Source organism: Sturnira hondurensis, unplaced genomic scaffold (assembly GCF_014824575.4).
Source record: "Sturnira hondurensis isolate 20B ecotype Veracruz unplaced genomic scaffold, ASM1482457v3 Scaffold0000880, whole genome shotgun sequence".
NCBI lineage: Eukaryota > Metazoa > Chordata > Mammalia > Chiroptera > Phyllostomidae > Sturnira > Sturnira hondurensis.
Window position 1 is genome coordinate 13,490,251 of NW_028073511.1, and position 21,894 is coordinate 13,512,144.

Here is a 21,894-nt window from a genome sequence, read left to right on the forward strand (position 1 = left end):
TACTTTCTTAATGATTTTGGCCACAAAAATGGAAAAAAAATCCAAGAGGATTAAAAAGCATTTTTTAAAATAGTAGAGAACAGATGTAAATTCTTTACAGTAACCACTCAGCCAGTCCCTGAAATAGAACCCTAAAAATACAGTTGACCTACATTCTGACTTACAAAAGAGTGTTACTTTGTCCTGGCCATCATGAACTGTGTAAAACTTTAAGCGTTAGTGTGCTTAGCAGAAAGGCTTCAACACTTTCCCTGCAGGGCTTGCTTGTTAGGCCTTGTTTTAACCCTACCTGGTGGGAGAGAAGGTGGGAGTGACAGTGAGAGTAGAAAATCATGTCTTTTTATGGGAGGAGGATGAGGTCGTGCCAGCAACACTGCATACATATTTAATTGGCCAGAAATTAAAATCAAAGGGTAAAACAGCTGTTAATAGGGGAGTGTTTAGAAACATTCAGGTGAGTGTAGATGGTGAGATTTCATGCAATTTTAAGAAAAATACTGGTATGTACAGGTAAGTGAGACAAATCTGTGAAGGGAGGAAAGCAAAGTGTCAGGTATGTATAGGACGCTACCTTTCATGTGAAGAGGAGGAGAATGAGACTATATTCATGCCTGCTTGTCTTTACATCGGAGAAAACTCTTGGGTGAATGCAGATGTAACTAATAAAAATGTGATTTCCTGTGAGAAGGGTCTCGGTGGTGGGAAACCAGATAGATGGGGGACAAAGATGGGAGGAAAACTTATTACTGAATACTTTGTTTTATATATATATTGATGTATTACCTAATCACAACGTTGACAGAGAGATTGCAGAAGATAGTGATTAAAAATGCAGATTCCTTCCCCTGAGCCCATGTGGCTCAGTTGGTTGGAGCATTGTCTCGCAGACCCAGGGACATGGGCATGTACGTACCCAGGTTTGGGGTTTAACCCCTGGTCGGGGTGCATACAAGAAGCAGCCAATTGGTGTTTCTTTCACATTGATGTTTCTCTCTATGTCTCTGTCTCTGTCTCTGTCTCTGTCTCTGTCTCTGTGTCTCTTTTTCTGCTTCTCCTGCTCTCCCATTTTCTTTAAAAGCAATGAAAATAAATGTTCTCGGGTGTGGATAAAAAATAAAAATAAAAATGCAGATTCCTTAGAGAGTCCTGGCTTGGCCACTCATCAGTTGTGAGACCTTGTTCGAGTTCCCTCTCTCTGCCTTAGTTTTCTCGTCCATAAAGTTAATTTTTGTGAAGTACCTACAAAAAAGCTGCTGATACCATTATGAGTGGGAATATTAAAGATCAGTAATTCTCATATTATACTTCAAGTGTCTAATTTTTGTCACACTTAAAAGTGTTAGAAATACCTATCACTTTTGTCCATACGATGTCGTGTTGTACCCGAAGTGGCTGCTAAATGCATGTGGAGTTGGGTTTCTTGTTTCTCTGGGTTTCTGAAGTAGATGGAATTGGGTTCACATCCCCCAGTGTAACACCTCTTAGCACTGGGTTCTTTTTTAGGTGCTCTAAAAAGTGCAAAGATATTTCTATGGCATTGACTGGGCTGCTTTGTTTGGCAGGGGAAGTGGGGCTCTGCACCAAAGTCTCAGTTTAAGATAACTGTATTCTGAAAGACTAGGAAGGGAGATCATTCATTCATTTACTGATTCATTTTTTTATTTATGTTTCTGGTCTAAACCTGCATTCAGGCAGATCTCATTTTATATCAGCTGGTTCTAGAACAATCTGGAGAACCACATTTTGGGAGGGGCTGGTAGAATTCTGCATTTATTCTGAAACTATCCTAGGCAAGAACTGATAAACACTGAACCCTTGCTTTTATTTTAGAATCAGTTAAAATGATTCTCTGAACTGGGAACGAGTAGCCCCTATTATACCTGAGGTTTGGGCTATATGGGAGGTGGGAATCTGTAGTCAAAGCTGTTCCTTTGCTTTCTCTTCCTTGTCCCTCCCATTGGTCACCAATTATGGACAATATATGGTTAGTTAACAGCTGGCCAATGCCAGTGGCTCACTGTCTGCAGGGCCTGTTCTTAGAAGTTTTTTGCAGTGGGGATGACTTCTGTGATTAATAGTATTTTTTAGCAATCTTTTAGAAGACCCTGACTCAAGTACATGCACTTGTAAAAGACCTGACTGCTTAGGAACAGAGGCTGTCTCAAGGAAATAGGCACAAAACTGTCTCTGTAAACGTGACTGGAAAATAGGGATGCCATATTTATGGATACTTGCCATAGTAGATTTGATTATATGCATTCTAGGGGAAATTGAGATACAGTGGTGGAGTATCTCAGCCGAGCAAATCCAGCTAGTTAGCGAGGGACAGCCCAGGATTTGAGCTCAAGCACCTGGCATCTCGCCTCTGAGAAGCAACATGCTCTTTCAGAGTGGCACTTTTCATCCGTGGGCCCATGGTGTGTGATTATATGTTCGAGTTCTTCATTTCAAATAGTTTACAATTAGGGGGAAGCATTGCCTCAGAAAGGCTATTATTTTATGTAGGTTAATTTTCAAGTTTTGAAAGGGTACCAAAATGATACTTCTTGTAACACCTGTACATTCACCTTTTTCCTACTAGCAATAGAAACCAAGAGGTTTTGTAGTCAGACCCTTTTTATTGAAGAGGATGTTTGGATGTTAATGTGTAGGAGTGGGAACTATGTGTTTAATCTAATATGACATTACCGTTGGGTTACATACATCCACAAATGTGTTGGCATTTTTGCAGTGTTTTTACTCAAGCATTATTTGCTTTTAGTAACTGTAGCTTATGCCTTTTATGCCTTTTACCTTCCAGACAATATTTAAAGATAATTTTAAAATGTATATTGTATTTTTAAAATGACACAAACCAACAGAAACTCCACTGTCCCTGCCGTGATTAAGAAGGTAAGACGTATCCCGAGAGTCCTAGAGACTAGAGTGCCCGCAGTTGCCGCAGGGCAGTGAAGCATGAGGCTGCAGTTTTGACTTTCCTCCAGATTTGAACTGTGGCTTTGGCACTTTCTAATGGACCTCACACAGAGCCTCACTTTCCTAGTCCCGCTATCCCAGTGCTGGATCCTTACTAATTACGGGATGGTGTGTGTGAGGAGCCCCACTCAGCACCTCCGCCGGAGGTGGTAGGCCGCTGTCCCCCAGCTGCAGCCTGCTGTTTGAGGCAGGAGGCTCCGTCAGCGCACTCAGCGCCGAGGCCTGTGAAGCTGCTTTTTAATGTGTGTTTGTGAGGCCCACTGAGGAAAGGAGAACTTGACTTCTTGTTTGAAGCAAAGAACTTCTTGCTCCTTGTATTAGTGGATCTTTTCAGTGTGTCGTAATAGGTATGAAAATAATGAATGTATAAAATGACATTTCTACCAGTGAGTTTTAAAATATCATTGTGAAAGTAGCCAAATGAGTACTACCTCCCAATAAAATTGGCTAGGGGTTACATGAAAACTTAAAACTGAAAACAAAGCCCCTTGTTTTGAAATTTTTACTTTTACAATGACTTTTCAAATATTACTTATTACCCTTATCAACTGATTGCTTTTGAAAGCAATTATTATATCTTTGGTGTAAAACTTGGCCCAGATAAAGTCGACCTAGGTAGCTCCAGCTTTCCACCTGGTTACATTTTATTTGGAGAATGTTATTAAAGTCATAATTATTCATTGGCAGGGATTTTTATTTTTCAGAAATAATACATTCGAAAGAGTTTCATTTGTTTGCTTTAATTGTGAAAACTATTTAGTTAGAGGAGATACTAAAATTGGAGGAGATACAGAATTTGTGCATGTCATAATCTAGTTCAAATACATTTTGAAGCAAGTGGGCTCCAAGTGTGTAAATACACTGCTCATGGAGTCAAGCTTACATTTTCCAATGTTTTGAAACCAGCTTTGTAGTACCCATGATTCTGGTTTGTATGTTGAAAGGAGAATAGAGGATTAAGGAAGATTAGGGTGTTGGGATAATGCCTGACTCCTGTGTTCTGTGCGCTGACACACAGAAATTCTCCAAATCTGGATGTTACTATGGTGATATTAGCAAAAACTTGAGTTTTCAATCAGTATAGAGCATAGTAAATTGCCTGTTGGAGTAATAGGCAAATTGGTCGTCTTCTCTGTGCCACTGCTGACATCATTTGAGATGCCGAGGTTTCTGGTGATTCAGAATTGCCACCCAGTTAATCAGTGTCTAGGGAGGACATCTGTCTCCTTTCACGGTCCTCCTAATAGGCATAGATTACACTGAAGAGGCAATAGAATCTGCTGAAAAGAGGACCATTCAGGGGTTTAATAGAAATAAAAGCAACACCACTATAGCTACATTTATTGGGTCAGGCTTGTGATCCAGGCATCATGTGAGGTACATTATTGCACTTTCCCTGATGCATTTAAATGGCAGTTATTTCCATAGAGCTCCTGCCACTTGCTCTGAGTTTATGATCTAAGGAGAGCACCTGGGCTCTGGCTTCAGGTGCCCGCTACTTTCAAAGAGGAATGGTCTTTCCCTGGTGTTTGGAAGAAGAACTCAGCTCCATGACATTATAGGTGTTACTGCTTTTTAATGGTATCAATAAATTTTTTACTTTCTGAAGTTTAGTAGGAGCACATACACTGCTTCTGTCTTGGTTGTGGGAGTCGTACTCTCTCAGTGACTACTAGTGAGTTGTTTTCACATATCAAATGAATGAGATAATTTGAATGAGGTTGCCTTACAGTGATGATACTATGCTTTTTCTTTAAAAATTAATATCTGGGAGGTGAAGATTATGTTGTTTTTAATGGGAGTAGGGGTGGGATGGTGGTGGAAGTTTTCCCCTGGGAAGTGACATACAGGTTTTATCAAGAATTGTACTTTAGAGTATGTGTTACATGGAGGAGGAGTGGGAAGAATCTCAGGAATTTTCCTTATACCTTTTTCTTCTGTTCATTCCTAGTCTTTATAACCTGGCTTCACTGGAACTGAGAGAGAATCTTCTTACATATCTTCCTGAGTGAGTCTCTGGGGGAAATAAGAGGGGATTTTGTACCAAGTGAATTTCTTCAAGCATTAAAAAAATGTACTATAATATTTTGTCAAAAAGAGATTCTGTGTCTCATGGAAAGTTTGGGAGATGCCAGCCTTCTCTTAATGGTTCTTCCTATGTAGTATTAATACAATCCTAGTTAATGTTATTTTTGGAAACTAGTTTTAAGTGAGGAATATACATTGCTTGGCATTTCTAAGTATTCTCTAAAAGCATTTTTTTTTTCAAATAGCTCTCTTACCCAGCTTCGGAGACTAGAAGAACTTGATTTAGGAAACAATGAAATATATAATTTGGTAAGTCCATATTGAAGAGTGGTTTGAATTTAACTTTTTTCTTAAGTTATGAACTCAAAATATCTTGAAGGAGATCAATAGGGATGCTTACAAACCAGTATTTCTGTATATGTAGCTTGGCATCGTTAAAGAGTGTGTTCCAGTTCCCACGGATTAAGAATTGTGATCGGGGTGCGGAGGGTCAGGAGTAGAGATGATGAGTATAACTGGAAGTGACTGGTATTCTCGAAGGGTGTTGGTGCTTTTAGGAAGGGGGCTTGATATTGGAGGGAGTCCAACAAACATCCTCTATGATACCCAATAATTAACTGTTGAAGTAGTATTCTTTCTTTCTTAATGGGAGACTACCAGTTGGATTTTTGTTACCATAACATTATTATTTTTTGTTTGTTTGTTTTAGCCAGAATCAATCGGAGATCTCTTACATCTGAAGGACCTCTGGTTAGATGGAAATCAACTGTCAGAATTACCTCAGGTAAGTGGTAATTTCCTGTTTTCTCTCCCAAGACATGAAACAATAGACACCACCACCCTCATGTGTCCCCTGCTTCTACTGAGATTTTCTATAAAATGGATCTTGTCAACCAAAAATATATTGAGCATTCATCATGCTGTATGGCCATAGGAAAACTGAAAGTCTCAATTCACTATTCTAAAGATAGTAAATATATCCTTTAGTTTGTGAAGTCTTAATCTTTGCTACCTATATGGTTTACTTCAAGACCAGCAAATTTATAAATTACCCCAACCCCTGATTCTTTTTTTAGTGTATTTTATTAATTATGCTATTACAGTTGTCCCAATTTTCCCCCTTTGCCTTCCTCTGCCGGGACCCGCTTCTCTGCAGTAATACTCCCCACCTTAGTTCATGTCCATGCGTCAGGCATGTAAGTTCTTTGGCTACTCCATTTCCTGTACTTTTCTTGATATCCCCCTGTCTATTTTGTACCTACCAATTATACTTCTTATTCCCTATACCTTTTCTCTCATTCTCCTGCCTTGTCTTCCCTGCTGATAACCCTCCATGTTCTCTTCATATTTATGATTCTGTTCTTGTTCTAGTTTTTTGCTTAGTTTGTTCCTGTTTTTATTTTTGTTTTTTAGATTCAGTTCTTGATAGTTGTGTTATCATTTTAGTGTTCATACATTTGATCTTCTTCTTTTTCTTAAATAAGTCCCTTTAACATTTCATATAATAATGGTTGGTGGTGATGAACTCCTTTAGCTTTACCTTGTCTGGGAAGCACTTTATCTGTCCTTCAGTTCTGAATGATAGCTTTGCTGGATAGAGTAAGGTAGATTATAGGTCCTTGCTTTTCATCACTTTGAATACTTCTTGCCTGTAAGATTTCTTTTGAGGAATCAGCTGACAGTTTTATGGGAACTCCTTTGTAGGTAACTCTCCTTTTCTGTTGCTACTTTTAAGATTCTCTCATTATTTTTAACCTTTGGCATTTTAATTATAATGTGTCTTGGTGTGGTCCTCTTTGGGTCCAACTTATTTGGGACTCTGTGGTTCTTGGACTTATATGTCTATTTCCTTGGCCAGATTGGGGAAGTTTTCCTTCATTGTTTTTTATTTTTTTTAAAGATTTTATTTATTTTATTTTTAGACAGAGGGGAAGCAAGGGAGAAAGAGAGGGAGAGAAACACCAATGTGTGGTTATCACATGCGCCCAACTGGGGACCAGGCCTGCAACCCAGGCATGTACCCTGACTGGGAATCCAACTGCGACCTTTGCGTTCGCAGGCTGGCACTCAATTCACTAAGCTGCACCAGCCAAGGCTCCTTCATTATTTTTTCAAATAAGTTTTCAATTTCTTGCTCTTCTACTTCTCCTTCTGGCATCTGATTCAAATGTTGGCATTTTGGAGATATTCTAGTTTTCTTATTCTCTCCTTGTTTTTTTTTTTAATTTTTATTTCTTCATTCTGTTCTGGTTGACTGTTTATTTCTTCTTTTTGTTCCTGGCTTCCTCCCCTTCACTGTTGGTTCCCTTTGGAAACTGTAACCCCTGTAACCTCCTTACTGTAACCTCCTCCTCTTCTTTTATGCTTTCGCAGCACTCAATGAGTTCTCTGAGCATCCTTATCACAAGTGTTTTGAATTCTGCATCTAATAGGTTGGCTATGTTTGTTTCATTTAGTTCTTTTTCTAGGGTTTTGTTCTCTTCTTTCATTTGGGCCGTATTTCTTCATTTCCTCAGTTTGGCAGCCTCCCTGTGTTTATTTCTGTGTATTAAGCAGAGCTGGTTTGACTCCCTGTTTCAGCGCATTGGTTAAGTTGTATGGGGTGGAACCTTAGGTATCTGGCAGGGCAACACAACCAGCTTCACCGCCTTGTGGCTGTGTATGTGAGGGAGGGGTTGGGGAGGGGACAGTGCTGCTGCCTGGCTGCTGGAGGCTCATTTGGCACTCATCCTATTTCCAGTCACTTTACCCAGTTCCTGTGTGTGACTGGTATCCCCCTAGCTATTGCCCTGGTGTTGGTTCCCAGAGTGGGTGGGTTTGTGTCCATTCTAGGACCATGTAGGCCCTTTAAACAGACTCTCCTGAGAGACTGGCGGTTTCCTCTGCCACCCCAACCCTTACTGGTTTTCACAGCCAGAAATTATGAAGCTTTATTTTCCTGGTACTGGAACCCTGGGCTGTGTGATCTGGCCTGGAGCTGGGATTACTTGCTCCCCAGGTATCCTTCCCAACTTTTAGGTATTGTACGTGAATGTGGGACTGTCCATTCCTCCGACTGCCCCTGCCTTGCTGCTGGGACACCACGTTCTCCACTCCCTGGCTCCCTGTCTCTTCCCTCCTACCCGTCTGGATGAATATGGCTTCTTTAAATCATTGGTTGTTGGACTTCCATAGCATTTGATTTTCTGGCAGTTCTGGGTGTTTTTTGTTCTGAGGTTAGTTGTGATTCATCTTAGCATTGTTCAGGGATGTTAGGTGTGTCTACCTGTGCCTCCATCTGGACCAGAATTCCTCCTAGGACCCCTGATTCTGATGGTATACATCTCTGCCACTGTTTGTGATAGGGCTTTTGGCATAATTTTGATCACATTTTGCCTTGTAATTGTTGCTATAGCTGGAACATCATGGTGTTCAGGTGTTTTCTACTGTTACCAAGTATGAGAACCATGTCCCAAATAAAATGAAGTCTCGTATAGACTTCTGAATACATTGTCATCTTGTGGTGTCATAGTAAGCAGGCCTGCCTTCTGGTTAGTTGAGAGAGAAAAATTTAAACAAGTAGACAGCAACAAATGGGCATTTTCCTCTTATTTTTTCTAACTATTACTGAATTTTATTCTTTGGTGTATAATATAGCCAGTCTTAAAAATCAGGGTAGATTTTGTGATGGTCCTGGTGCTATTTGAAGGTAATTCTGATGCTGCCTCTGCTCAGCAGTGACAGCCAGCCGTGGCAGGCCATGCACTCTGGGAGGGGAATGCCGTGTGAACGCAGGGAGGTCTTGACACTAGAAAGAAGTTCCCCAGTAGCACTGGGATTTCCATGGTATCACCTACAACTGAGGGAATTGGGAACTAAATGGATTCTGTCTGAGGTCTTGGCTGAATTTGTGAAAGGGAAAGGGTAACTGATATGGGTAGGATTTGATTAATATTTAGATTTTTCTAGAAAAATATGAGAAATCCTGATTGAGAAAATTCTGGTTACTACAGGGACAAAGCATGACAAAAAAACCCCCAGAAAGTTGCCAGGAAAGTAATAAAATATCAGTTATTATACATGATAGGGGGAGAATATACGTGTGTACAGATGTGCGTAAATGATTGTGTGCACAGTGCCACATCTAAACACGAAGAAATTAAAATACCAGTGATTGTGTTATTTAAACATCTTGGCTGGTGGATCAGGTGGTCCTACATTTGTGTGCCGGTAAACAGGAGGAACAACTGGGTAGTGAGACAGACTGCGTGACCCAGGGTTCCAGTGTGGGGAAATAAAGCCTCAAAACCTCTAGTGGTAAAAACCAGTGAAGGTTGTGGTGGTGGGAGAAACTCACAGCCTCACAGGAGAGTTGATTGGAGAAATCCACAGGATTCTAGAACGTACACAAACCTACCAACCCAGGAATCAGCACCAGAAGGGCCCAATTTGCTTGTAGGTAATAGGGGAAGTGACTAAAAGCTGGCCCAGAGCTGAGCAAGCAGCATTGTTCCTTTTCGGACCCCATGCTGACATACAGCATCACAACGTGGAGCAGTGGGTAGCCCTGCCCTGGCAAATACCTAAGGCTCTGCCCCTTACAATGCATTGAGGAAAAGAAATACGGCCCAAATGAAAGAACAGATCAAAGCTCCAAAATAGAACAAAGTAATGAAGAGATAGCCAGCATATCAGATGCAGAGCTCAAAACTGATAATCAGGATGCTCACAGAAATGGTTGAGTGTGAACGCAAAATAAAAGAGAAAGTGAAGGCTTTGCAAAGTGAAATAAAGGAAAATATACAAGGAACCAACAGTGAAGGAAAGGAAACCAGCACTCAAATCAACAATTTAGCAAAAAAGGAAGAAATAAACATTCAACCAGAACAGAATAAAGAAATGGGAATTTAAAAAAATTAAGAGAGGCTTAGGAATCTCTGGGACAACTTTAAACATTTCAACATGTCAATTGTAGGGGTGCCAGAAAAAGAGGGAGAGCAAGAAATTGAAAACTAATTTGAAAGCATAATGAAGGAGAACATCCCCAATCTGGCAAAGGAAATAGACTTCCAGGAAGTCCAGGAAGCTCAGAGAGTCCCAAAGAAATTGGATCCAAGGAGGAACACACCAAGGCACATCATAATTACATTATTGAAGATTAAAGATAAGGAGAGGATCTTAAAAGTAGCAAGAGAAAAAGAAACAGTTACCTACAAAGGAATTCCCATAAGACTGTCAGTTGCTTTCTCAAAAGAAACTTTGCCAGCAAGAAGGGACTAGAAGGAAGTATTCAAAGTCATGAAAGGCAAGGACGTACATCCCAGGTTGCTCTATGCAGCAAAGATACTGTTTAGAAGGGAAGGGCACATAAACATAAAGTGCTTCCCAGATAAGATCAAGTTAGAGGAATTCATCATCACTAAGCCCTTATTATATGAAATGTTAAAGAGACTTATATAAGAAAAAGATGATCAAAAATCTGAACACTGAAATGAGAACAAACTCACAACTATCAACAACTGAACCTAAGCAAAACAAAAACAAAAAACAAACCAAGCAAAGAACTAGAACAGGACCAGAATCACAGAAATGGAGATCACATGGAGGGTTATTAGCAAGGAGGGGGTGGGGGTAGAATGGGGGGAAAGGTACAGGGAATAAGGAGTATACTTGGTAGGTAGAAAATAGGGGAATGTTAAGAATAGTATAGGACATGGAGAAGCAAGAGAACTTATATGCATGACCCATGGACATGAACTAAGGAGGGGAAATGCTGGTGGGAGGGGGGCGCAGGGTGGAGGGGAATAAAAGGGAGGGGAAAATGAGACAACTGTAATAGTATAATCAATAAAATATACTTAAAAATATCTTCTTTCTTTGTTGAAATGTCTATTAAATCAGTACTAACCATATCAGACAGTCTCAAGGAGTCAGAATTATTTTTGTGTTATTAATGACAGAAAGAAAAGGATACAGTGGCATATTAAATGGGATCAGTGGAAATAGTAGAACAACCTTAGATGTCTGGCATGAAGTTAGTAGAAATGTAGACTGACTCCTCTGATTTCCTCAGGGGCAAGTCGTAAAATGCGTTTTTGCTAACAGATAATCTGTATATAATATTTAAATCAGATTAAATTAAATATAGATTGAGAAATTTGTACTTGAAGAGACACAAGACTTTTTTTGAGTCGAAGCATGGTTTGACTACATGACTAGAACTAGCTGTGTTTCTGGGTGGGAAATAGGAAAGCAAAGTTTGTAGAATAGACCCGGGTAGAGAGAGGCCAAGAGACAGAGCTACAGTCGCAGTGAGAGGGTAGTGAGAGTGGGGATTTAATTGAGTGGCAGTGGAATGGAAAAGTGGAAGCAGGTACAGGAGGGAAGCCTTGCATTTTTGTGATTGGAAGGTGAGGTACTCTTAAACAGGCTGTCGGACTCATTCAGGTACTTGGCCTACTCCTAGGTAGACTCTTCTCCTTAAAAACAGTATGCTTCTCTTTTCTCATCATTGATGTTCAGTGTGTCAGTGGGTCTGTATGCCCCAGTTTTTCTGGCCAGCAGCTGCATTGATGTTTGTTGTAACAAATACTACCTGTCATGGGAGATAAAAAGTAGATGATTTCTCAACAGAGAAAATCACAGGGTCACCCTGAAGTGTTAGATGGTTACTAAGTGATGGAGTCCAGATGTAGAGAACTGGATTCCAGCCTTTTCTTCCCTAATCGTGTTACTTTAAAATCACTTGCTCTTTCTTGGTGCCAGTCTCTTCATCTGTTAAGTGGAGATTCCTTCCTTGCCTGTTGGAGGACTTGGCATCCCTCCCAGCTCTATGTCTGTGATTGATACAGCTTCCCGTTTTCATTGGGAGTGGGTCTGGAAATGTACTCTAGCCTTCACATGTAGAAGAAACATCTGTAGGACGACTTTAGGATTTGACTGTAAACTAGCACTGTAGCAAAATCCTCTGTGCTATGCCAGGTTTGAGCGTGAATTTCTTTTTCTGTGTCACTGATGTAGGAAATAGGAAATCTGAAGAACCTGCTGTGCTTAGATGTCTCTGAAAACAAGTTGGAAAGACTTCCTGAAGAAATCAGTGGCCTGACTTCATTAACAGATTTAGTCATTTCCCAGAACTTATTAGAAATGATTCCGGATGGCATTGGTAAGTATTGAACATCACTGCTAAGGGGCTGACTGTCGTCTCGAGCATTTGGAGGACACTCTGGCCCTTTGGTCACCGCACTCAGGAGCTAAGGGAGTGATGCCTTTAGCTTCTTTGTTGCTTGTTTTTTGCTTTTTGTTTTTAAAGAGGGAATGCAAAAACTAATACAATTAAGTTTTTCTATGTGTAGGTATTTCCTTCACCCTGGTTTGGTAGCGATTATAGGCATTATTAATTATAATGATTGACTCATATCCATTTCATCCACACCTTGTCTCAATGATTTCAGTAGGGATTAGCTCAAAGAATAGAATGTGTTTGGGGCAGATGAGCAAGCACTAAGAATTTTCTAACTGAGCATTCTAAATAGTTTAGAAGTAGCTGTGACCTTATTGCATAACCTGGGGAAGTGCTGTTAAAGGTAGGGTGGTATTCTGGAGTTCAGCCCTTGAGAATAATCTTTTATTAGCCATTCTCTTCTATTTCCTTAAAAACATTAGTTGGGACATTTCCTTTATCATAAAGGTATGCAGTCTGGTTTGAGAAAGTAGACGCAGAGAAGGTGTGAACAGAGGTGGACGGCGGCACCACCATAGCGAAGCTGCTCGGAAAGCGTGAGAAGCTGTATTCAACCATAGAGTTGTCACAGGGCTGCTGTCTTTGACCTTTATTTAACCCTCATTCAAAACATCAAAGGAGGTTTTTTGAAAGATTTTCAGCAGTTGGAGAAGCTGTATGACACAGGACTACCACTGCCTTTCCGGTGTTTGGTCAGGATGGAAGTGGAAACCGATAACGGCAACTCGGCAGCAATATAGTCATCACCTTTTGGTTAAGGCCGGTTGGAAAATTGATGGGGATTTTGACTTGAGGTAGAAATATTCCTTGAGAATCATCTGTGGCATCTGAAAGCAGTTGTAGGAACTGGAGGTATTTGCTTGCTTGTAATGGGAAAAAACACGAGGCATGAGGTGGTCAGCTTCAAGCATTTGAAGATTTATTTCATCTTCTAGTACAAATGGTGAAATGAAAGAATTGCAGATCTCACCGTGAGTTAAGAAAGAGCTTTAAAAGAACTATTTGCTATGAACTAGTTTGGGCTGCTTGGTGAAGGAAGGGACACCCTGTCACTCAAAGTGCTCCAGGTGGGGCTGCAGGACCACTTGCTACGAATGATTGTGGAGGGGACTCCTCTGTTGGGTGAGATGCATCACGGTGCAATTCGCTGGGCCCTGCGGGGGATGCTGGTGTGTCTCCCGACAGGACAGATGGGAACTCTCTGGGAACAGTGTTAGTAGATTATTGATGGTGCTAAATAAAGACTCGGGAAGGCTGGTTCTGCTTTGCCCTGTAGGGGCACACAAAGCAAGTTAATCTTCTCCACATTTCCCTTTCCTCCTGCTCTATATCTCTTTAAGATAGAGGCTGCTTTCTGGTTATCCTGGAGAAAAGCCAGTCTGAGTAGGTAACAAAGGGCCTCTGCTCTGTAGTCGGAGTCCCCTGAGTTGTAGTTGAAAATGAGAATCTGAAAGATTCAGGACTTTCTTCACTCAGTGGGGACTTGGAGGAGGCTGCGGTGAACAGATTCTTCTTTGCCATGGCCTGAGGGCGTCACCAGTAAATCCATCTTCCAGCCCTGAGTGTAGTGGGCACTTTTTGTAATGTGACTTTTCAAAGATTACCATCTTATTCTGTACGTGTAGAAATACTTCAATATAAGGATCTTCACGAAGTCATTTTCATTTATAAGTGATAGAATAAACTGCACTTTATTTTTTTTGTTGTTTTTCATAAGGAGAATTCTTGGTCTAAGATTCAAGTCTATCTTCTTTGAACACAAAAATCTCTTATTTTTAAAGTTTCATTAGCAGCCAGCTCTTTGTTTTTCTCTAAATTTCCTGGTGTTGACATGATATTTTTAGATAGTGACTTTTAAAATGATGTGCTTCTAATTGCTGGCTATTTTTGATGTTCTGAACAAATTATTTTAACTCTGAACCTTTAGTGGTGGAAATGAGAATGATACGTGAACAGCTGGGGAAGGAAAAAATGAATTAACTATTTAAAACAAGAAAGAACAGCAGATAGGAAATAACAAAGTGATGATTAGGAAAACAATTATAACTAATGAGTTGAAATAATGCTTTTACAGGAAAACTAAAGAAGCTGTCGATCCTGAAGGTGGATCAGAACAGACTGACGCAGTTGCCTGAGACTGTTGGGGACTGTGAAAGCCTCACTGAGTTAGTTCTTACGGAAAACCGACTCCCGGTGAGTGTGGTTTGCACAGTCAAATGAATATTGACGATAATGTGATTTCTATATTTGTAAAGACTTCCTAGGGTAGGTTCTACTTACTTGTGATGTGGGTGGACTAAATGGAAATTTCCTTCTGTTAATCTGAAAGGGGGACTTGGGGAGCAAATCCATGTCATAAAGGCAAAGAAGATGGTGTTGAAGCCCCCCGTGGGAGTGTGTCCCAGCTGTGGTGCTCACAGTGCGGGACTGCACTGACACCTGTCAGGGTCACCAGGGAGGTGCTTGTGCCTCTGCTGCTGCGGCCGAGGACCTCCAGAGGAATCTCTGTTCCCTGGGTTCTTTGGCAAATGGGAAAAATGGGAGAGAAGGGGAAGAAATGCTGGTTGGCCAGGGAAAGCCTGGGTGGGACTGGGGGCAGGAATGCTCTTTTGAGGGGAGCCAGAGAATGGTGTCTGCTGGGCTTGGATCTGTGATCTCACTCCATCCTAGACACTGGGGGTGGGGGTGACACAGGCTCCCCGTCTTTCCTGGGGTAAAGGCCTTGGCATGTATTACCTGCCGGGGCAGGTCAGCAGGGCGACCCAAGTCCTGGTTGCCTTCTTGCTGCCTGCTGCTGTCCTGCATTACCACTTCATCGTCTCCTTTTTCTCCTTTGTAATGGTCTCATAGCCGACTTTCTCCAGTCAACTTTCCTTTTTGCTGTCTTTATTTTGTCACTTTACTTTCTACCCAACTTTTCCATATCTTTTTCCTTTTCTTCTTTCTTTATCAAAAGAATAAGTAATGCCTTGTAGGTGAAAAAGCAGAAAAAGACAGCAGGGGTTCTTTCAAAGACAGAGAATCAGCAGGGGCGTCTGGCAGCATCCCCCCTCAGGCAGCTCAAACTCCTCAGGCAGGTGTGGAAGGGACCAAATTTCTGTCTTAGTTTGTGGTGTTAGGCTTACAAATAGTAATCATAGCAATTTTTAAGGTAACATTCACCCTTGGATTCCTTGAGCGTGTTGAGACCCCCGTGTTGGCCCTGGCCTTTTCCTATAGGACCTGTGCTCCATCCACACCCCAGCCCATGCGGCCCCCTCTCCTCCCCTGGTGTCACAGTGCCCTGCTGAGAGTTTGAGTCCCTGCCCCAGCACTGTGGCTTCTACAATCAGCCAATCAATCATGTCAGTGGGGTTCTCAAAGGTATAAGCAGGGAAGGGGGAATCTTAAAGAAATTAAATTCTCGCTTGAGTTGAAGAACCTTCATTACTTTTTTACTAGGTGTTTCTCTGTTCCCAATGAAATGCAAAACATTTAATCCCATATCCTCCAAGTGAAATTTACAAATATCTGATATTCAGGAAGAAATGTTACTGCTGTTACTGGATGAAATTATATTCTTTATGTTTTTTAAAAGATCAGTTTTATTGTGCTGTGTTAAAAGTTAATAATAAAAATATTATTTTAACAGACCTTACCTAAAAGCATTGGAAAACTTAAGAAGTTGAGCAACTTGAATGCAGACAGAAATAAATTAGTGTCTTTACCCAAAGAGGTATGTGCTTTAAAAAAATAATAAAGTAATAATTACCAAGAAATAACACAGAAGGGATCAGAAATGTCAAATACTTTTTAAAGATTTATGTGGTGTGTTTTAAAGGCATGCATTCTCATCTGTGAGTATAGAGATGGTTGGAGGAAGTATATCAACGGGTGAACATGAGTAACATTGAAGAAAGTAGGTGGGTGTCTTTCCTTTAAGAAAGAAAGAGATTGACATTTTGGGCATGACCTGCAGAGAACAGTGACGCCATCGACAGAGATGGGAGATTTGGGAGCTTGGCAGAGGAAATGGATGACTTCAGATTTGATCTAATTAAATGAGAAACTACACTACCCCACAGCCATTGAAATTACAAAAATGGATCTTGATGCAACCCTGTTCCTGGGCAGAGATGGACCCTGGGCAGCGTCCACGTCCAGGAGAGTGAAGGAACTCTTCGCGAAAGCGTTCACCTAGAGGAAGACAAATGGGTAGCACAGCCAGATTTGTACGATTCTTTTCTTGTCAGTGCTTCAAGCAGGAAAAATGAGACAGCCACTGTCCGTTATGGAGAATAACTTTATGGGCTTAGAGGTTAAGCTCTGTCGGGGAGGTTAAAATGCTGAAAAAGAGAAGTCCGCCGCATATTAAACAAGGAGGTGTCTATGTTGTTTAGAAAGAAGGCTCGCTTTCTGCTAGAAACTAGGAGAACTTGAGTTGGGTAGTGTTGAGCTTTTTTATTAGCAGTAAAAATTTATTGTTAGTGAATTTTTATTAGCAACACTGTAAGTTTAAGCCACCATTTTCCCCTCCGTCAGATGTTGGTGAGTCCACTCCCCTTTGTCAGGGCCTCGCATAAAAAGGGGGGGGTGGTATGATATAAACACTAGCCAGGTGCAATTCCCTTTGTGTTTCTCTGTTTTGACTCTTTCCAACATCTATCTTGGAATAATTTCAAAGCCACCATCTAACCCTCCAGAACTTGAGGGTTCTTATTTTGCTGGGATACTTCTCAGGGTGTCTGAACTTGGCCTGATTTTTTCTTTCCTTTCCTCATCTTGGTGCTCTGCCCTGTGTTTCAGTCTGCTCCCTGCATTGGACGGCAAGCGTTCCTGAATGGAAGCACAAGGACGTTTATTATGTTAGGTCGGGCAAAAAGCCCATTTAATTTTTTCTATGAAATAAAAGACACATTTTTCATTTTCACCAATAACTTTATTGATTTGAGTATTTTGAGTACGATGGTTCTCTCCCATAACCTGATGTTGGCTTCTAGTAGGTGGAGGCCAAAGCTACTGCTAAACATCTTCCAATGTGTAAAACAGCCCCATAGCACAGAGTTATTTGGCCATGATACCAGTAGTACTAAGCAGCTTCACAAACCACCTTTGACACATTTGATCAGTCACAGCACCTTCTGCATATATTGCATGAACCTTTTTTTTTTGCATTTCAGTTGCATTTTTACCTCTCCTGAAATAATCAAGCATAATACTCTGAAAATATTGTGCATCTTCTTCCATCTTCAGTGTTAAAATGGCTGCACAGAAATTCACCAATTTTGATAAATTCTTTTAAAGATTTTATTTATTTATTTTTAGATGGAGGGGAAGGGAGGGAGAAAGAGAAGGAAAGATGCATCATTGTGTGGTTGCCTCTCATGTCCCCCCTACTGGGGACCTGGCCTGCAACCCAGGTACATGCCCTGATTGGGAATCGAACTGGTGGCCCTTTGGTTCGCAGGCCAGCACTCAATCCACTGAGCCATACCAGCCAGGTCTATAGGTTTTTGTTTTTGTTTTTAATGCAAGCCAATATAACATCTGTCATGATACAGTCAAACAAAACTATTTCGAATGAAATTAAAGACAACTAAACACTCCTAGAGCCATCATATGGAAAAAAAAGTAATGGACTTTTTGGCCAGCCTAATAAATGTGATCATTTTCTGACACATCCTTAATCTGAACATTGGCCTCTAAAAAAACTGTTCCCAACTCTTTTCAGTCTACATCTCAACATAATTGTGATACAGCTGAGACTCTGCTATTTAAAACATTTTGGTTCCAGGCTCTAAGTGATAAAGCAGAACACAGAGCGGAACATTGATTTTACTCTTGTTGAACAGTACACATAGATAGGTAATAGATTGGACACATACACACTCACGGAGAAGTAGAAAGTATTTATTACTTTCTTCCTCAGCACCATATGCTGACTAGGTGCTTTCATGTATGTTAACTCATTGAATCCTCATACCATTTTGAGGGTCATGGGGATTTCCTCATTTCACAGATGGGGAAACTGAGGCCAACGAAGAGCTTTCCTTACTTAGGCTCCTATAGCTAGGAGTCTGTAGAACTGGGCTGCAAAGATGTGTCTCCCCACGGCCAGCTTACTGCCCTTTTATTGGCCAGTAACAGTGTGGCCGCTCAGCTACTACTGACTCAGCCCAACCTTTTCATCCGTGTGACCTTGCAGTGTGGCAGGACCATAATTTAGTTTAAAAAAAGCCAAATTATCTTTAGTTTGGACATTGTAGATAATTAATACATTTTAGGGGTATTTCAAGGAAAAGACCAAAGAGCAGTTTTAAGTATAGTGTTAACAATCCCCACTTTTACCACCCACCCCCAACCTCCCTCCCTCTCTTTTTTGGTTCTTTCTTTGGAAGGAACACGTACATTCCAGATGAGAACTTCCAAATTTTATTTTTGTAGGACTGTCACCATCATTGTAGGGTCAGTCCTCTGTTCACTTGTCTTTTTAGAGGGTTATGTCTAGTGCCTGCTGTGTGTCTGCATAAAGTTACTAGGAACAGCTTTTCATGATTTCAAAACTTTTCATGATTTCAAAAGTGTGAGTATTTCTAGCTTCAAAGCATTTAAGTTAGCTATCATATTTTATTCATTTTCCGAGAAATTACGATTGGTTTTCTGGCATCCAGAGTTTGATAAAGGAATGAAGTCTGTGCCTGTGGTGTCAGCTGCCTGATAAAGTGGGGAATGTTTAGGCTTTGGGAGCTGGATCTTCTCTAGCACACCTTCCCTCCTACTCACACGCTCTGAGCTCCCAGAGCAGGGAGTGCACTGAGCATCTGTCTCCAATTCTGCTGCGGGTCACGGCTCGGGAACCCAGCAGAAGTGGTTGAATGCTTGCCTCTGACCGTTGGGGCTGAGCAGCCAAGTCCCCCAGGGCCTCCTGACCTCAAATTGCGTCATGTTGGTCTGGGCTGCACCATCATGCCATGAGTCTGTGAATGTGGTAGACCCTCCGGCCCTGTGTGTGTGTGTGTGTGTATGTGTGTGTGTGTGTGTGGCTTATGCCCAGTGACCACGCGTGTGTGTGTGTGCTCACTCTGTCTCCAACCCTGATACAGTTTGATTAAATTCTGCACTTTCCTGATTGGATTCTTTTCTTTCAAAACTTCACTACTTTCTCTTGAGCAGTTAAGTTGCATGCATGACATACCTAAATAGAAATGCTGACCAATTTAATTTATATGCCCAAAATCCTTAATTGTATTAATTGCCATTGGTCTGTGTAGTTCTTCCTAGTTTTTGTTCTTTTAAAAATTTGATAGTATTGTATATTATCAATTTTATAGCACAGCTTCTCAGTGTATAACAGCATTTATTTGCACTTTTTCCCAAATGATTGAGGGGAAAATGTTTGTACTGTGTGGGTCACAATAATAGATTGTTTGTGTTTTGTGCTGTTATTTGTAGTAAACATTTGCAAATCAATGAATGTCTCTTGTTTTCTTAATTGTTAGCTGCTTGGAAATTTAGAAAAGTCAGGTAAACTTGTTCTCTTGTAAGTATTGTTCAGACCACAGTTGCATCTCAGACTGCCATTGCTTCATAAATGCATGAAGACCCAAATCGGCTGACTGCTTTGTGTGTACTTCATTGTAAAACATTGAGCATTTTCCTCTAAACTCAGTTTTTTTTTAAATGACTGCATGGCCTGGAACCTTTTTTGTGATGTCAGTTTGTTCAGATTCTTTTCTCAAGAGAATGCTTTTCTATGAATTACATTTTGAGTTACTCAGAAACTCTCAGAGGCATAACTTGGCAGCTCATCTGTCTTCACTAAATTCCAGTGTATTGGCACCATTCTGTCTCTGATGGAAAGGCCAGATCAGCTTCCTTTGCTACATGTGGCATGCTTCTGATTTCTCAAGCAACTTGTTTGTATGCTTTACTTTTCATCTTGTCGCTTAAGTATGTATACTTCTGGGAAAAGGAGGTTCCCTAAAAACCTCATAGTTTTGGCAGAGGGAGGAATGAGGAAGAGGCGGTGTTGCGGTGTGACTTGCTGATAGACAAGGTGTCGGTGTGTGTGCGATTGTGGGTGTGGTGAAAGACAGCCCGTGGCTCCATAATACTCCCCAAACAAATCCGAACTCTCAATAGCCTGGACCTTAAAGAGTTTCTGACGGGAAGAAATTGAGTGTATTTCCAAGTGTAGGGCCCAGCCTTTCATCTGCGTTAAGTCAAAATGGCAGTGACCCTAACTACATCACACCTAGCCAGTCAGATGAGACAAATAGGATTTGCAGATCATGTATCAAAGGTTTTCTTCATCAGGTGGCCTGTCAGCATTAATTACCCGTAAATATTACTGTGGTATTCAGAAATGTCTCCAGTCATCAAGTATGCATTTTATGGATAGCTTTCTGCCTTCTTACTACAATTTAAAATTATTTCAGTGAATAATTTAGACTATTCTTATTATATTTTAAATTATACATTGTTAAATAAAAGATATAAAATCTAGAAATATACTTGACCATTGGATTTCAAGATGGAAAAAGCATTCCTAAACTTGAAAGAGGAAATAAGTCATAAAAGAAATAGTTGATGCATCTGTCTATATAAAAGTGAGATTTCTGATCTTTAGGAAGGCATAGACAACCTGGTGGTGGGGGACACTTAAACATTGCAAACAAATGCGCTCTCTTCTTATCTCTGTTAGAAATTCTTTCATATCATTGAGAAAAAGATGCTCCCACTGTAGCAAAGTGAACAAAAATGAAAGCAAAGAACTTCCCTTCCCAGTAAGTGACTCTTAGAAGAAAAAACAGAAATGGCTATAAATATGAAAAAATCTTAGCCCCATCAATATTCACAGAAATGTTCATGGAAGCATTTTGACCTATCAGATTTTCAGGATTTAAAAATGGTAATAATAATGATACCAGATTTTGGCAAGGCTACAGGGAAGTGCATATTATTATGGAAATATAAATTACTATGTCTTCTCTGGTAGGGACTATGATCATAGTATTAAAAACCTAAAGAATGTGCCCACCCCTTGATTCTGCAGTTCCACCTCTAGGACCTTGAGCCTAAGGACGCAGTTGTGGATATGCACACTAAGAATGATGCACAAGACCGTTTCTCACAGGGCAGACAGGAGCAGCTACTGTCTGCCAGCACCACGCAAACATATACTGGGGCAGCTGACACGTGCCAGGCACTGTTAGCTTTCATGCTTATTCTTGTTTAATTTTCGCAACAGTTGTGTGAAGTGTAGGTAAATCATTATCAATATCTAACAAGTTGTAAAACTGAGAGGGGTTAAGTAACTTACCCATTGTGTGTGTGTATGTGTCCAAGACTTTTATTCTCCCGTCAACATAGGTTACTTTTCTATAATTAAAAAAGAAGAATGCATAGCTATTACTGGATATTTTGATGTCAGTGGCCCAGCAATTCAGAGCCCCAAAGCCCTGTGGTTTCCAAAGTATTTATGATGTGGGGAGCATTTGAATAGTGCGCCATGGATCGCGATGTTTTTGAAAAGGCCAAAAATAGTCTTTGGTTTCTAAAATTACACATCATAATATTTCTGTTTAAATTGTATTTTCACCAGATTTTTGCCTATCGTACATTTTCCTTTTTGCCACTGAAATGTGGGTTTAGTTCTGTTACAAATGGTGTTGAAGGGAGGATGCTGA

At 40.7% G+C, this 21,894-nt stretch overlaps 1 protein-coding gene across 1 annotated transcript in view; it reads left to right on the top strand.

Moving 5' to 3' along the window:
- LRRC1 (leucine rich repeat containing 1) overlaps positions 1–21,894 on the top strand; it is a 140,665-nt gene that overhangs the window by 100,896 nt on the left and 17,875 nt on the right. The window contains exons 5-10 of the mRNA XM_037055036.1: positions 4,928–4,984; positions 5,250–5,313; positions 5,714–5,788; positions 12,004–12,148; positions 14,301–14,419; positions 15,858–15,941. Of these exons, the coding sequence (XP_036910931.1) occupies positions 4,928–4,984; positions 5,250–5,313; positions 5,714–5,788; positions 12,004–12,148; positions 14,301–14,419; positions 15,858–15,941 (544 nt within the window). The remainder of the gene's footprint in view (positions 1–4,927; positions 4,985–5,249; positions 5,314–5,713; positions 5,789–12,003; positions 12,149–14,300; positions 14,420–15,857; positions 15,942–21,894) is intronic.